Genomic DNA, 15,332 nt, shown 5'->3' with positions numbered 1-15,332 from the left:
GGCCTGTAACTATGGTCCCTGGGTCATTACTTGATGCAGTAATACGTCCACAGGCTCGAGGCTTATTGCTTAATTAAAGACAACATTTGGTTAGTGTGCCCTGTCCTCTGTGCACCAGTCAGATTACAACCCAGACACCCTATCAAGGACGGATAAAACATTATCACATCACTTAATGTGACTGGACAAAAGGGGATTGGGAGGGGGGGATAGCTTAGGGGCAACGTGTTTGTCTTGTTTATTGTATTGTTCATTTTAATGCGCTAAATACTTGCGTTGACTACTGTTGTCTTGCTTCCAAGACAAAAGTGTGGCCCCTGAGCTATCCTTCCTCCCCTTGGAAGTAAGACATCCCGCACTTAGAGGCTGGTCTCCGGTAATTAGGCGAGTTATAAATACTTATTTAAATTAATTACATGCCAGAATAATTAACCCAAAGGCTCCTATGTCTTTTGGAGAATACACCTCGAAGCTTCCTGAGGATTTGCCCTGCAAGCCGCGAAGCTTCCTGAGGATTTGCCATGTAAGCCTCATTCCGACAATTCTTCCTGCCCCTCATTCACACTTCTCTGAAGGCCTGCGGCTGTGTGTGGTGTGTCTGGCTGAACAGAACCCCAGAGCAATGCAATGTCATGTAATGTAAGTGCTTTTGTATAACACCCTTCTGCCACTATTGGGGGCCTTGCGGCGCATACATTAATTCTGTTACGCTGTACACAAAGGGGGTACCTGAAGCCGGGTTCATGCATTGGTTCCCACACAGCTTGCAGCACTTCTTCAGCCCTCCGCAGTCCAGGTCATCTTTACACTCTGCCTTTGGCAGGGGGAGCAGGCAACTGGCTTTTATATCCGGACAAGCCCCCGGTTTCACTGGAACAGAGACAATCATGAGCGCTGTGAGCGAGGTGTCCCAACTGGCAGACACAAAATACACAGGTATATTAAATCCATTAATTGATTCAATGCATTGATTTGATTGGATGAAGCCCGTAGGATCGTGTGAGCAATTACATGGATTTTGCAGGTGAAGTAAACGTGTTAAAAGTAGACAAGATCAATAAGACATCTTTCTAAATTCATGTGCAAAGTATAGTTCATACACATTGTAGGTAATGCAAAGTTCTACTCACTTTGGTACCACTGCAGATGTGGTCGAATTAGCAACTGAAATTAAAACTGACCCTCAAAGCAGATGGCTAAGGGCCTAAGTGTGTGCCATGAGTCAGAAAGTACCATAAAGAATATTGCACATGTTCATATTAACATACATCAAAACTTCAGCTTGAAAGGTTTGTGCATCATGGCAGTAAATCGGACCATCATTCTTATCAAACAAATCTGTGGCATCTGGGCATTACAAACTCCTGCCTTTCCAATGAGAATGGTGAAGAAGACCCACATAAACAGGGCTTATAGCCGAGCCAGAAAGAACACAAAAACACAGCAGACATGACCATATGTAGCAATAAATGAAATGCTGTGTTCACAGCAACTCTAAATGTCCCGCACTCCCTTCACATACCGCTTGTTTGATGGGTGTACGGTCTTAAAGAGACCGTCCGGAAAAAGTGCAAAAGAAGACCGTGCTGTCAGAGGAGTGCTGGCGAGGAGGACAAAAGGACCTGAAAAAGGGAAGCGACTGAGAAGACCACCCTGTCAGTGCTGGTGAGGTGTACAAAAGGACCGGAACATGGAAGTGACTGAGAAGACCATGCTGTCAGTGCTGGCGAGGTGTACAAAAGGACCGGAACAAGGAAGTGACTGAGAAGACCACGCTGTCAGAGGAGCGCTGGCTGTTCTGACTACATCACCTCACCATGAGGGTCGTGCCTAGTCGCGTGGAGATAATGAATACAAAGAGACGAGCGGCTTCCTCCCAATTCTGGCTCCAGAGCATGTCTTGCATGCTGCGATCACTGCAATCCTGGGGCTGTCATTCTGCCTCCCAGAGCACCCTGGTCACAGTGTGCCAGAAAGGCTGCCCCCTAAAAACAGGCCTTATGCCGATCCCGGTCACATGGGGCACAACCTGCCCCTGCCCGCCTGGTGTGCAACAAAGCTTGCTCCCACATGGTGAGTGTGGTGCTGCCCCCTTGAGGATAGTGCATGCGGCGTCGTGAGGTTGCACGTCACCACATACATTATAAATAAAGGGGGCATTCCCGGCCACGTTAATGCGATCGGGGAGCCCGAGCTGAACAGACATGTGTGCCTGTGTCTGCGGGGTTAGGGGCTCACAGAAACCGCTGAACGGGTCATGGAGAGACCCCCAATAGTGGCAACGAGGTCGGTGCATGTCCCGGGCCCAGCGGTGATGTGATTTTCAATTTTTGATCCGGATCGGATTACTGCATGACATTCATTCCACACTGGAGGCCGGGCAGATGCCACGCGGCGAGTGGCCATTTTGAATCCCAGGCAGGGGATACTCACGAGGCTCCGGTAGGGCTCATGCAGGGCATCCATGCCTAATTCTTGGAGCATATCGTAGCAGGCAGCTGTACCTGCCCACACATGCCCAAATTTTGAATTTATTATTTTTTGGGGGCGAATTACGTCGAGTGAAGGCTAGGAAAGGGGGAAAGATGCCAAGGCCTGCTTAGCCCTTATACATCCCTGGCTCAATTTTTGGGACATCCATGCTGGGTCACAGCATCTTGCAGCTGAGGACTTACATTTCCATTGTCACCCTCATCATCATGCCCAGCTGCAGTGTATGTGTGTGAGGCACACTGCTGGTCTGGAGTTCTGCCACCCATCATCATCCTCATCATCATCAGGTATGGACTTGTGTTTCCTGTGTGTGTCTGGACTGGTGTAATTCAAGGCCCCTGGTGGGGACTGGACTGTGTTGGTGGGGTCCGTTGCTGCCCCCAGTTCACGCTGGTGGTGCCTGTGCGCTCTAACCCATGAATGCGCCTGACGACCAGGACGGTGGGCAGCCCGCGGACCTGCAGCAGCCTCAAGCCCAGTCACAGCCTCAGGCTCAGCCCCAGCCTGTGGCACAGCCTCAAGCCCAGCCACCGCCTCAAGCTCTGCCTGTGGTGCAAACGGTCATGCAGCAGCCCCCTCCAGTCATGGCGCAGATGCGGGCCCCGGCGGCACTGCAGCCTATTCCAGAATTTGATGTCTCAGGCCCGCCATCCAGCCTGGGGCCCAGGTGGAAGAGGTGGGTGGACCGTTTGGACATGTACTTCAGGGCCACTATGGAGACGGATGATGACAGCAAGCTTGCGACACTGCTGTATGCGGCTGGACCTGCAGTGTAAGAGATCTTTGAGTCCCTCCAAACAGCTAATGCCTCCTATGCAGCGGCAAAGACTGCTCTTCAAGATCACTTCTTGCCTCTCGCCAATGCTGATTATGAGAGGTTCGTAATGCTGTCAGCACGCCAGAAGGAGGACGAGACGCTGGACACCTTCTATGGTCACTTCAGATGCCTGTCATTGGCATGTACCTGGGGTGATGCAGAGAACATGATCAGGACTATGCTCATTCAGGCCTGTTCGTCAGGAAAACTGAGACGGCAGGTGCTGAGAGAACCAGGCACTACACTTGCCCGCATCCTTGAATGGGGCATTGCCATGAAGTGTCGGAGGCCTGGGCGTCCAGGATGGATGCCGGATCGCGCCCGGTAAAGACAGAGGAGGTATGTGCCATGTGGGGTGGTGGCAGAGGTGTCAGAAGACCAGGAACCTGCCTCCGTGACAGGGGTGGGAGAGCTGGTGAGTCGTGCCAAAAGTGTTGATATCACTTACCCCACCCTGCTGAGTGCCCTGCGGTGGGGAGAACTTGCGGATGGTGTAGTCTCGTAGATCACTATTCCCGCATGTGTAAGGAGGCCCTGCCAGTGATGGTGTCCAGAGGATCGGTTCGGTCAGGGTTCCTCCATCAAAATCGCCCCCCCGAACGTGGCCCAGGTAGACCAGGGCGAGGAGGGTGCCCCTGCATAAGAAGAGGAAGAGGAAGAGGAAGAGAACATTTTTTTTGTGTGCAGTGTGGGGGCCCTCAAGTCAAAGAACAGACGCCAACTGAGGTGTGTGGTAGAAGTGAACAGGTCGCCTGTGCCAGTGCTCATGGACATGGGACATAGGTCAATGTGATGGCCCGTGGACACTATGATGCAATGGACACACCTCCCAGACTGGACAGTCCGAAGGCCCGCATCTTTGCTTTCGGTGGGTCGGAACCCATTCCTTTGGCCAGTGCTTTTGTGGCAAAGGTGGAGCATGATGGCTCACAGATCATGGCCCGCTTCTACGTCACACCGGTGAGCACAAATACCTTCCTGAGTTGTGCTGCGGCGGAGGCCCTAGGCATCATCAGCTTTGCCTACTCTGTATATCTCGAGGACATACATGATTTGCTGGATAAATATTCCGCTTTGTTCCACGGAATTGGCCAAATGGTCGGTGACCCAGTGAGGCTGCACATTGATGAGTCTGTGCAGCCTATAGCCCTGAAACATCGGAGGGTGCCATTCCATCTCCGGGAGCAGGTGGACAAGGAATTGGACAATCTAGTGAGTCTACATATCATCGAGAAGGTGGAGGGTCCTACACCTTGGGTCTCACCAATCGTGGTGGCAAGGAACCTGAAGCAACCTGACTCCGTCCGCATATGCGTCGACATGAGGCTACCCAACAAGGCCATCAAAAGGGAGAGGCACTTGACCCCAGCCATCGACGATATCATGCAGAGGTACAAGGTGCTTGCTTCTTTTCGAAGCTGGACCTCTGGGCCGGCTATCACCAAGTTGTCCTGCACCCGGAGTCAAGATACATAACCACATTCACCACTCATCGTGGACTCTACAGGTACAAGAGACTCAGTGTTGGCGTGTAATCGGCAGTGGAGGTGTTTCAAAACATAATCAGAGGTGCCCTCGCTGACCTGGGTGGCGTCCTAAACATTAGTGACGACATCCTAGTGTTTGCCAAGACTGAGGTAGACCATCTGCGCAAGTTGGCCAGGACTTTTGAGAGACTGCAATCACTGGGCCTTACGCTCCACAGGGAGAATTGTGAGTTTTTACGCCCAACCATCGAATTCTTTGGATTTGTGTCCAAGGCTGGAGGTGTGTCGCCAGATCCGAGGAAAGTGCAGGACATTAAGAAGGCCCAACCACCTGAGTCGGTGTGGGATGTGAGGAGATTTCTCGGTATGGTAACGTACTGTGGTCGATTCATACAAAACCTTGCATCAAGATCTGAGCCCCTGAGGGCCCTCACGAAGAAGGAAACAACCTGGCACTGGGGCCCTCTCGAACAGGCGGCGTTTCGAGGACATTAAGAGGGCCCTCATGACTGAGGACACCATGGCGTTCTTCGACCCTGCCCTGCCGTCGGAAATCATCGTGGACGCTAGCCCGTTTGGCCTAGGGGCCGTGTTGATGCAGGTTGATCGGTATGGCGGTGTCCGCCCCGTGGCCTACGCCAGCAAGGCGCTGTCCGACACCGAACGCATCGCAGATAGAACGCGAGGCCCTAGCAATGCTTTGGGGGTGCAGGCACTTCCGGCTCTACGTCCTGGCTCTACGTCCTGGGCCGCCCGGTGACTGTCGTGACGGACCATAAAACCCCTGCTGCCCACATTGGCGGGGTCCTCGTCCAAACCACTGGCGAGGATCGAACGATGGATGCTTGCCCTCCTCGAATATGGTGTCACCCTAGCGTCACCCTAGTGTACAGGCCTGGTGTGAACAATGCAGCGGACTATCTGCCCTGGACAGTAGAGAGGAGCTGGACACGTGTGACGAGGAAGCAGACGATCACGTTTGTATGGTAGTGGAAGCGGCAACCCCCAATGCCATGCACCTCGAAGATCTGGAGGCGGCCGCAGCTCAGGATGAGTGTTTCTAAATACTGAAACACGCGATGCAACAGGGCTCATGGAAGACTGTGCTGGAGTCCCTGGCCGGGCGCACGCAAGAAGCCAAGATGGGGCTAGAACAACTGTGGAAGGTGAGGGAAGAGCTATCGTTCACGGCATCTGGCCTCTAAGGGGTGAACGGATAGTCGTGCCACAAGCCAAAATCAAGGAGGTGATCACCCTGGCCCACCAGGGACACCAAGGCACCACCAAGACCAAGGCCCGGCTACGCCTCAAGGTGTGGTTCCCTGAGCTGGAACGGAGGGTTGATGACTTTGTTGCTGCCTGTGTCTGGTGCCAGGTGGCGTCCCTGCTGCAAAGAGAGCCAGTGATCGAAGCAATGCCCTGGGGGACGCGGCCATGGGAGGTGGTGCATGCAGACTTTGGATCCACCACACTGGGCATACATTTTCGGGTGATCGTGGACGAGTACTCCCGCTATCCGGAGGTCGAATTCGTGGACTCGGTGGCTTTTGAGCACATGGTGGTGGCCATTGAGAACGTTTTCCTCCCACGGTTTCCCCCACACCCTGTGCTCAGACAACGGGGCGCCGTTTCAGAGCAAGCGCTTCTCAGAACTAATGGAGGGGTATGGGGTCCAACATCGGAAGATCACCCCGCTCTTTGCCGCGGGCCAATGGGGCGGCGGAGAGGCTGATGAGAAAGTTGAATAAGACTTTCCGGATAGCGCAAGGCCAGGGGCAGTGCCTTCAGAGGGCTCTCTACCAGTTCTTACGAGTCTATTGCACTACCCCATGCCTCCACGGGGGTCGCAGCAGCCGAGGCCCTGGTCAAACGGTGCCCCCGTAGGCTGCTTCCCGAGGTGGGGGATAAGGAGCCCGGAGTGATCGATGATCAGCAGGTGGAGCTGGATCGCCACTGCGGACGGAATAAGAGAACGCGAGGAGAGGACACCGCCCGCAATGACTGGAACCGGGAGATGAGGTGCTCATAAGGAACAGGTATCCCCACGGAAAGATCTCTCTCCCATATGAACCTGAATCACTTGTTGTAGTGGCCGTCAAGGGGTCCATGGGGACGGCCTCGGACGGGAGGCCGGCTGTCACCCGGAATGTGAGCTTCTTTAAGAAGCTAGGGGACCCCAGGACCGAGCCTCCTCTTGAACCTGACTGGATGGAAGTACCAGACGAGGGTGGAGGCCACTCCTCCATGCCCGCATCCCCAGCCCGGGGAGTGCCACCAGATGGACTGCCCGTGCCGGAGGTAAGCGGGAGGTACCCTCAGAGGGCTGGGCAAGGGAAACCCGCTTACCTCAATGATTACGTGCTGGGACATGTTTCATAGGTGGCCTGTGGGCCTCTTGTGATAGTTATGGGGATCCAGGGTGGTTGTGAATAAAGGGGTGTGTGGGGAGTTTATGATTATATTGTTTTGATGTTATTGTTTGGTGTTAAATACTGTTAAAGTATTGTTGTTTGTCCCCATGGAAAAGGAGGAGTGTGGTGCTGCCCCCTTGAGGGACGCGCACACGGCGGCATGCCGCCGCGTGCATTATAAATAAAGGGGGCGTTCCGGCCGCGATAGTGCGACCGGGGAGCCCGAGCTGAAGAGACGTGTGTGCCTGTGTCTATGGGGTTGGGGGCTCACGGGAACCGCCAAACGGGTCATGGAGAGACCCCCAACAGTGAGTTGGAGCACGGCCCCCAGGGCAATGGAGCTGTCACCACCGTTGGCCTTGACGTGACTCACAGTGTCAGCCCATCGATGCTTGCCATGGTCTGCTCCCGCTGCCACCTGTATTTATATAACTCACTTCACCGGGTGCCTCCCATCATGGAAAGACACAGCCGGTCTTCCTGGAGCGCACTCCAGTGGACAGACACAGCCAGCCTCCTTGGTGCACACTCCACTGGCCTGGTGCCTCCCACCAAACTCTGGAACACTGTGCCACTCTCCATCAGAACTCTCACGTCCGCCACGCTCTTCAAACATAAAGCCTAGCAATGGCTATCCTCTACACCTCACTCGCTACCAGCCTAAGCTACCTGCTCCACCACTTTTGCACTACCTGACTGTTAACTTACTGCTCTCTGTCTGCTCCGGTAGTCTGTCAATTCTGTACCATTGTGCCTTAAATGTATGTACATGTGATTATACTCTGTAACTGTATGTAACTGTACCTGTCCCTCAAGATATGCGCCTGGTTGCCCTCGGGCCTAGTGCGCTATCCAAATAAAATAAATACAAATACAAATGCCACACACACATCGCCAGCCTCTCTGACACACATACAGCCCTGCCTGCCTGTGAGGGGAGGAGTACAGATGAGCTCTGGAAAAAGAGTAGCCCCAGTACCCCTGCCGGCATCCTCCCTGGCCGCAGCCCTCAGTCAAGAGGGGGCTTGTGCAGCCTGTCTGGATGTGGCTGCAGCCCTCAGTCAAGAGGGGGCTTGTGCGGCCTGGCTGAATGTGGCTGCATCCCTCAGTCAAGAGGGGGCTTGTGCAGCCTGGCTGAATGCGGCTGCAGCCCTCAGTCAAGAGGGGGCTTGTGCGGCTGGCTGAATGCGGCTGCAGCCCTCAGTCAAGAGGGGGCTTGTGCGGCTGGCTGAATGCGGCTGCAGCCCTCAGTCAAGAGGGGGCTTGTGCGGCTGGCTGAATGTGGCTGCATCCCTCAGTCAAGAGGGGGCTTGTGCGGCCTGGCTGAATGTGGCGGAAGCCTTCAGACAAGAGGGGGCTTGTGCGGCCTGGCTGAATGTGGCTGCAGCCCTCAGTTAAGAGGGGGCTTGTGCGGCTGGCTGAATGTGGCTGAAGCCTTCAGTCAAGAGGGGGCTTGTGCGGCCTGGCTGAATGTGGCTGCAGCCCTCAGTCAAGAGGGGGCTTGTGCGGCCTTGCTGAATGAAGGGCCACACCTTGTGGCCTTATATGCTGTGGAACGCATCCAGCCTTCTGACTTGGCCCAACAACCATGCCAGGTATCCCCTGGCTTCTGGCAGCACTGAGCTCAAGGGGAGTTTGCTCGCCACAAGACTTGACATCGCTTCACGCACACAGAGAAGGCAAGGGTCATCCAACCACAAGGGATGAACTAATATAGTGGACACTAAATAGTGTATGTCCTAATGATCATAAAGGAACAATGAACAATGATGGGTGTTTGAAACTGTGATCCTGCCTACTTTTCCATACTGCTTAAAGTGGACTCAGTGATCATTTATGTCATCATTATTGTGTCATTACCCTTGGCATGGGATGTTGAGACTACAGCACATCACCACAAGATAGCGTGCCAAGTCACGTGGAGATAATGAATAAAAGTAGGCGAGCGGCTTCCCGCTCGCCAGCTGCCTCCCAACTCCGGCTCCAGAGCAAGTCTTGCACGCTGTGGCGATCCTGGGTTTGCTGCACTGCCTCACACAGCACCCTGGTCACAGTGGGCTGTACGGTCCAGCCCCCACCACTTGCAAGGTGCACAACGGGATCCAAATAAGGAAGCGACAGAGCTGCGAAGTGCATTTTTGGGGTAGAGGGAAATGTAGGGGCGTGGAGGGTTTGAGAAGGGTGGGGATGAAATAAAAGTAGTTAGGTTGGTGGAGGGGGTTGAGGAGAGGCCCTGACAGCGGAACAGAGTGTGGAGGGGTCAGACAGGGAGGGCTGGACATGGTGGGGGAGGTAGGAATCAGGTGTGGGCAGAGAAGAATGCTGCAAGAAGAAAGCGCACCCTGAGGAGGCTTGGTGTGCCTCTTCCTTTCCTTTACACGTCACGTCTGCTGAATGCTGGCAAAGCCAACAGTTTTGCTTTGGGTTAGGTATTTAATAGGTATTTTCTTGGCACCGCATGCACAGAGTGTTAGGGAGAATTCTCTTTTAAGGCTAACTTCCCAAACCTAGTGAGTCCCCCAGCAGCTTTGCTGGATTTTTGGGGTTTATATTTTTCTCCTACTAAGAGTGAGACTCTTTTTCTCCCACTCTTAGGCATGATTTGAGAATGTTCTTTGACTTTGTATGTGTTTTATGGGCTATGGGGTCTTTTACTCCATAGGGCTTCATGTGTTTTGGCATGTGTGTTACACAGCACCCTCAGTGCAGTAACACAGGGGTGTCATAGTGACTCCCCAGTATAGACTCCGTACCCTGGGACTGACTACTGTCTCTCAGGGCATGTAAAGTCACCATTGGCTTTACTAGTCTCAAATTGTGAACAGAACCAGTACAAACCATCATATTGTGGAAGTAATGGATGGGGTTAATTAGATTGCCCCTGGGTCTGTTTTCAAGGGGGCACTATCCAGTTCCCCCTTATCGAGTTTCTGGCTGGTGGTATTGGTTACCACGCAAAATATTCCCACCGGAATATTCCCTATGGGATCTTCCCATTCATTTTAAACGCACCACTTTTTGGTGCAATGTTAAAGATACCGCTGGGTTATTTATTTAATATTAATTCCCCGGTTGGGTCTTTTTGCCAGGACTCAGTTTTAAAATGGCGTTTGTGTTCGCCTCTGAAACTCTTACCCAAGTCGAGCCCTTTGTTCCACTTTTTGGCGGGCTTCTGCACAGAAGCCCTCCAAATGGTGCCACTCTGTCTGGGGTCTACAGGATGTGTGGGAAGGGGATTAGGCACCCTGGACTGAGTTGCCTCGGCAACCCAAGTCGCACTCTTGTGTGATTGGCCCAGTGGTGAGCCACCCGGCTCACCACTTAGCATATTTGAGTGACAGCTAGGCTGTTGAATGGGGGTTTTTCTGCATAAAAGCAGGGCTATGCGGACTTGAACTTCAGAAGTCGTCACAGGACCTAAAGAATCCAAAGAGGGGAGAAGCTGAGCCATCTACAATGATGACACCACCGGTGGAGCCCTGCTGTACGAACTCACCACTTCCCCGATGACAGAGGAGATCTTCTTCCAGGAGAGTCTCCTTCCCTTTGAGCTGGTGGGACCAACCAGTTCGTCTTTTACGCCTTCCAGGATGTCTCGTGGTCGAATCGCCCGTGCAAAGCACCCTGGCGGCCGGATAGCCACGCTTCACCACTGACCGCAAATAAAAGTGTCGTACCTTTTAATCGGGAACTCCATGGCTGGTTTCTTCCCTGGCAGTGCAACAACCTCCAGCTTTCTTCCTCGTTGAGATCATCTCTTCCTCTGGTCGAAGCCATGACTTACACCCGCTGCCAGGAACAACTGCCCCCACTGGAGCTTTCTCACCATTTCAGGTACTGAGTCCCGCCTGGCCTCCCTTGCAACTGACTGTCCAAGGTGTCCCGTAAATCCTTAACTTTCCAACTGGGTTGGCCTCCAAACCTTCTAACTTTATCTTTCTGAACTGATCCAACCTCTTTTGACATTTTCTGCATAGACTTCGAGTGCATTTCCACTGTGTGATCTTGGGCACATTCAGCCTTGCTTTCTCTAAGTGTGGACCTGGCCTATGAACTTTTGGTTCTACAGTAGACCCTGCCTTTCTTGACTTGCTGTGGTTTCTTAAAAGTGTTGGTACTGTGTTCTTTCCATACTCTGCCTTTTCTCTCCCTTTTTAACAAATTATTGGAGTGCCATCTAAGGTTACGAGCTCACCTCTGTTTTGCTAATAAGTGGTGTCTTAACCTAGACTTGTCGAATAATTAACTAGGGAGGTGTATATACTTATAGTGACTGTGTTTGAACTTGCTTGATATATTAGTGCAAGTGTATTTTCATAAAGTGTGTTTTAAATAACTAATTATATACTTTTAATACCAAAGCTCTGGTCAGTGTTTGCTTGTTCTACTGTATTGTTAGCCCTATTGTGTATGCTCTATATACTGCCCTACTCTTCTTGAGAGAAGTCTGACTGCTCAGCCACAGCTACCAGGTAAATCTGGGTGGTGCAGACTGCTACCAATTGGGTTTACTGCTTACTCCTGTAGTCTTAAACTTTTTGCAGTGGTCCCTAAGGGAACGGCACAGGTTTCTGCCTAACACAGATCATCACACCATTGCCCAGCTGCTACCATCTTATAGCCAAGTAGTACCTGCTTAATGATGGCTGCCGCCATCTCTTCTACTAAATGCATCATTGCTGATGCACTCGAACAATGTGAGAGCGCTCCAGCCCCATACAGAGCCCTGCCACCTGATTGGCACACATCTAAGCCTAATGGGTAGCCAGAAATATGCCAGCAGGCACACAAGGCCCCCCATCTAAGGCCTATACCTGTCCGGGCCTATCGGGGCATGGAAGGTGCCCCAAAATCAGCCTATGTGACCATGCCATCCCATCCACTACCCACCAAAGCATACCCTACCTAGGACCAAACCCCTTGGGGGCCCTGGCCGGGTTCCGGTACCCTCCACACATCTTGTCTGCCCTTTAAGGACAACAGCTTCTTCCTGCAACTTCAAGCTACAGGTAAGCGCAGTGTCACCCTAGCAAGAAGCAGCATGTGCTACATGCATTCCCCATCGCATCTAGCCTACCTGGTCTCATTAGCCTCCCCATTTGCCCTACACATACAATCCCACTACTCCCGCAAAGCCAACATACACAACTGTTACCCACACTTAACAATCTAGCAATGCAGCCCATGCGACTGGTCCCTCTTTGTCTCAACTCCAACGCTCATCATAAAACCAGGTCACCATATCCAACTGCTGCCTCCTACCCCCTCCCTCAACACATGCCCCACCACTCAACCATACTTTCTTACCTGCCCACACATTTGCACAATCTCTCGCCCAGTGTACCCAACCCCCTTCCTCACCAGCCAAGTCAGTAATTTGAGCCACAGAGTAAAACTCATCATAGCAAGTCTCCACCTCCATGCAAGCCTCACACCTCACTTGAAACCAAGCCCATCCTGCTACTGCCACCAAGACCCACCACACATTACCAGCACCACACCAGCCCCCCCATGCTGAAAACATGGACCTACACCACTCCAACCACCTCCCAAGAACCTATCTGTGCTCGCAACATTACACCTCATTCCAAGAATCTTCTCATACCCCCGCAGCTACAAACCTCTACAAAACATAACACCCTGCCACAAGACCACCATTCAAATGCACCCTTATCAGTACAAGATCCGTCCCAGCACATGCACCTGACATCCTTGACCTAATCACTACCATTAATCTTGACCTACCGGCTATCACAGATACCTGGAATCACCCAGCAGCCGGTCCTGCCCTGACAAGCGCTATCCCACCAGGGCATTCCATCCAATACAACAACAGAAATCACAACAAAGGAGGCGGAGTAGCCATAATCCACAAACACACAATTGCCATCAGAATATCCAACACATGCTTACTACCTAACTGTGAGCACCTCCCCTTTAAAATCTCTTTATCTCCCACTGACACTATCACATTGTATCTTGTCTACCGACCACCAGGTCCCCCCTATCCATTGACAAAGACTTTGACCTCACTGACCACCAAACCCTTTGCCAAACACCTCACCACAACTGCCAACCTCTCCCCAGCTGCCACTAAGTGGGTCGCCTCCTTCTTATTCAGAAAATCCACCCGTGTTTTCATTGACGACCACACTGCCTCCTCTACTCCTGTAACCTGTATCATCCCACAAGGATCCTGTATATCGCCTACCCTCTACAACATATATACAAACCCCTCTTTGACCACCTCGACACCCTGGGCATCTCATGCATTAACTATGCCAATGACATCCAAATCTCCTCCCAGTCTCAGGCAACTACCAACAAGATGCAGCAACATCAACTCTCCCTACGACATCATTCAAGATTGGATGGCATCACACCTCCTTTCTCCCAACAACGGCAAAACAGAAACTGGCCTTATTGGCACACGTGCCTCACTTTGCAAACTTGACCTTGCATACAAGGGCTTCACCATCAAAGGAACCCCAATTCCCAGCTCAACCTCTGCCAAAACCCTGGGCCGCCGACACTACCGAACTTGCACATGCCAGCAGACCTTTCCTCCCCGTCGGCAATGGCCTCACCATAGCTAGAGCAATGATCGGAGCTAAACTCGACTATTGTAACGCTCTGCAGGCAGGCACATCCAAACACAATCGATGCAAGCTCCAAACCGTCCAAAACAACGCTTGTGAGCCACCTTAGGGATGTCCAAATACAAGCATATATCTCTGATGCCAGAAGAAAGGTTCCCTGGTTACCAATACACAAAGGGATCAAATTCACAACCCTGTCCCTCATTCACCGCCTTGCTCACTAACACTGCACTGCCCTACCTCTCTCAGCGCTTCGAAAGATACCACCCTTCTCATTTTACACGCTCATGTAGCGCTCACCTCATCAAAGTGCCCACCTTCAAACGATTGAGAGATGGTGGTAACAGCTTCCGAGTCACTGCCGCCAAACTATGGAACAACTTCCCTCTGTCAATCAGAAGTGAACCCTCAGACTGGACCTTTAGAAAGGATCTAAAAATATTGCTTTTCACGTAAGGACTTTATTACCTAAACTGTCTTCACCTGAATGTGCCATCACACATTGCTATCTCAGCTATGGAACTGGGCCTAGAGGCTTAAGGGCTTAGTGCGCTACTTATAAATGCAAAAATAAATAAATGGCAGTGCCTGCCAAATGCCTATCCAATGCCAACACAAAAGTCAGATCTGTTGGCTTTGTCAATGCTTGTCTGCGGCTGGAGGCCATATTAGCCATTATTTACAGTGCTTCAATAAATATTAAGTATGCATAAGAAATAGACTCACATTGCAGAGAACCTTTTAACGGAACTACTTCCAGGCAGTGCATAAGAGGTGTGATTATTTGCCAAAATAAGCTACTTATTTTATCAACCTTGGATGGCTGTAACGCCTCCTCGACCGATTCAGGAATTAAACTTGCAGGTTGCCCTTGTACCTGCAGCCGGTGCATTCACCATTTTCTTCTTAATGAAGATGCTCTTTAACTTCTCATATTTATAGGGCCTCATTATGAGTTTAACAGTGTGGGTAAAATATGGCAGTATTACTGTATACCGCCGCATTACTGTACCAACCAACTATAAGTTTGCAGCTAAGGTGGGGGAAAAACCTCCAGCAAGAAGCTGGACGTAATTCCTCCACTTTACCACCCAAAATTATGGTATTACCGCTAGCAGTAATACCACTGAAATCCCCCATGGAGCCCTATGGACTCTAATTTATGGAGACTAACACTGTCTACCACCACTTGTAATCCGGTGGTAATACCGACGGACCAAGTGGCATTAACGGTAATTCCGTTTGGTGGTATCTTACTGGATTTACCACCCAGAAACCACCATATTCACAATGAGCCGGGGGTTGGGGAGGATGTGCAGGTCTCTGTATTGAGCTACCAGGGGACACTGCAAGCCAGGATTGCGGATAATTGCGAGAGCTCTGCTGGTGCTTTCCAGGGGTGCTCGAGCCTTTAGAGGCACTGGGTTTTCAGGTTAACCCTTCAATATGCAAATCAGTTACCATTTGAATCTATTGGATGCAGACTCGGCTCATCACTATTCAGGTTAACAATCTTGACTCTTGA

General features: G+C 51.7%; 1 protein-coding gene across 2 annotated transcripts in view; it reads right to left on the bottom strand.

Annotated features, from left to right (window-relative positions):
• The window catches only part of LOC138452547 (uncharacterized), a 172,052-nt gene that overhangs the window by 88,284 nt on the left and 68,436 nt on the right, over window positions 1–15,332 (bottom strand). For both annotated transcript variants that reach the window (XM_069604993.1, XM_069604992.1), the window contains exon 4: window positions 730–870. In XM_069604993.1, the coding sequence (XP_069461094.1) occupies window positions 730–870 (141 nt within the window). The remainder of the gene's footprint in view (window positions 1–729; window positions 871–15,332) is intronic.

The sequence above is a fragment of the Ambystoma mexicanum genome, chromosome 4p (genome assembly GCF_040938575.1).
Source record: "Ambystoma mexicanum isolate Mex_15411 chromosome 4p, UKY_AmexF1_1, whole genome shotgun sequence".
Classification (NCBI taxonomy): domain Eukaryota; kingdom Metazoa; phylum Chordata; class Amphibia; order Caudata; family Ambystomatidae; genus Ambystoma; species Ambystoma mexicanum.
The sequence above is the reverse complement of the archived record's forward strand: the minus strand, read 5'-3'. Positions and strand labels throughout refer to the sequence as shown.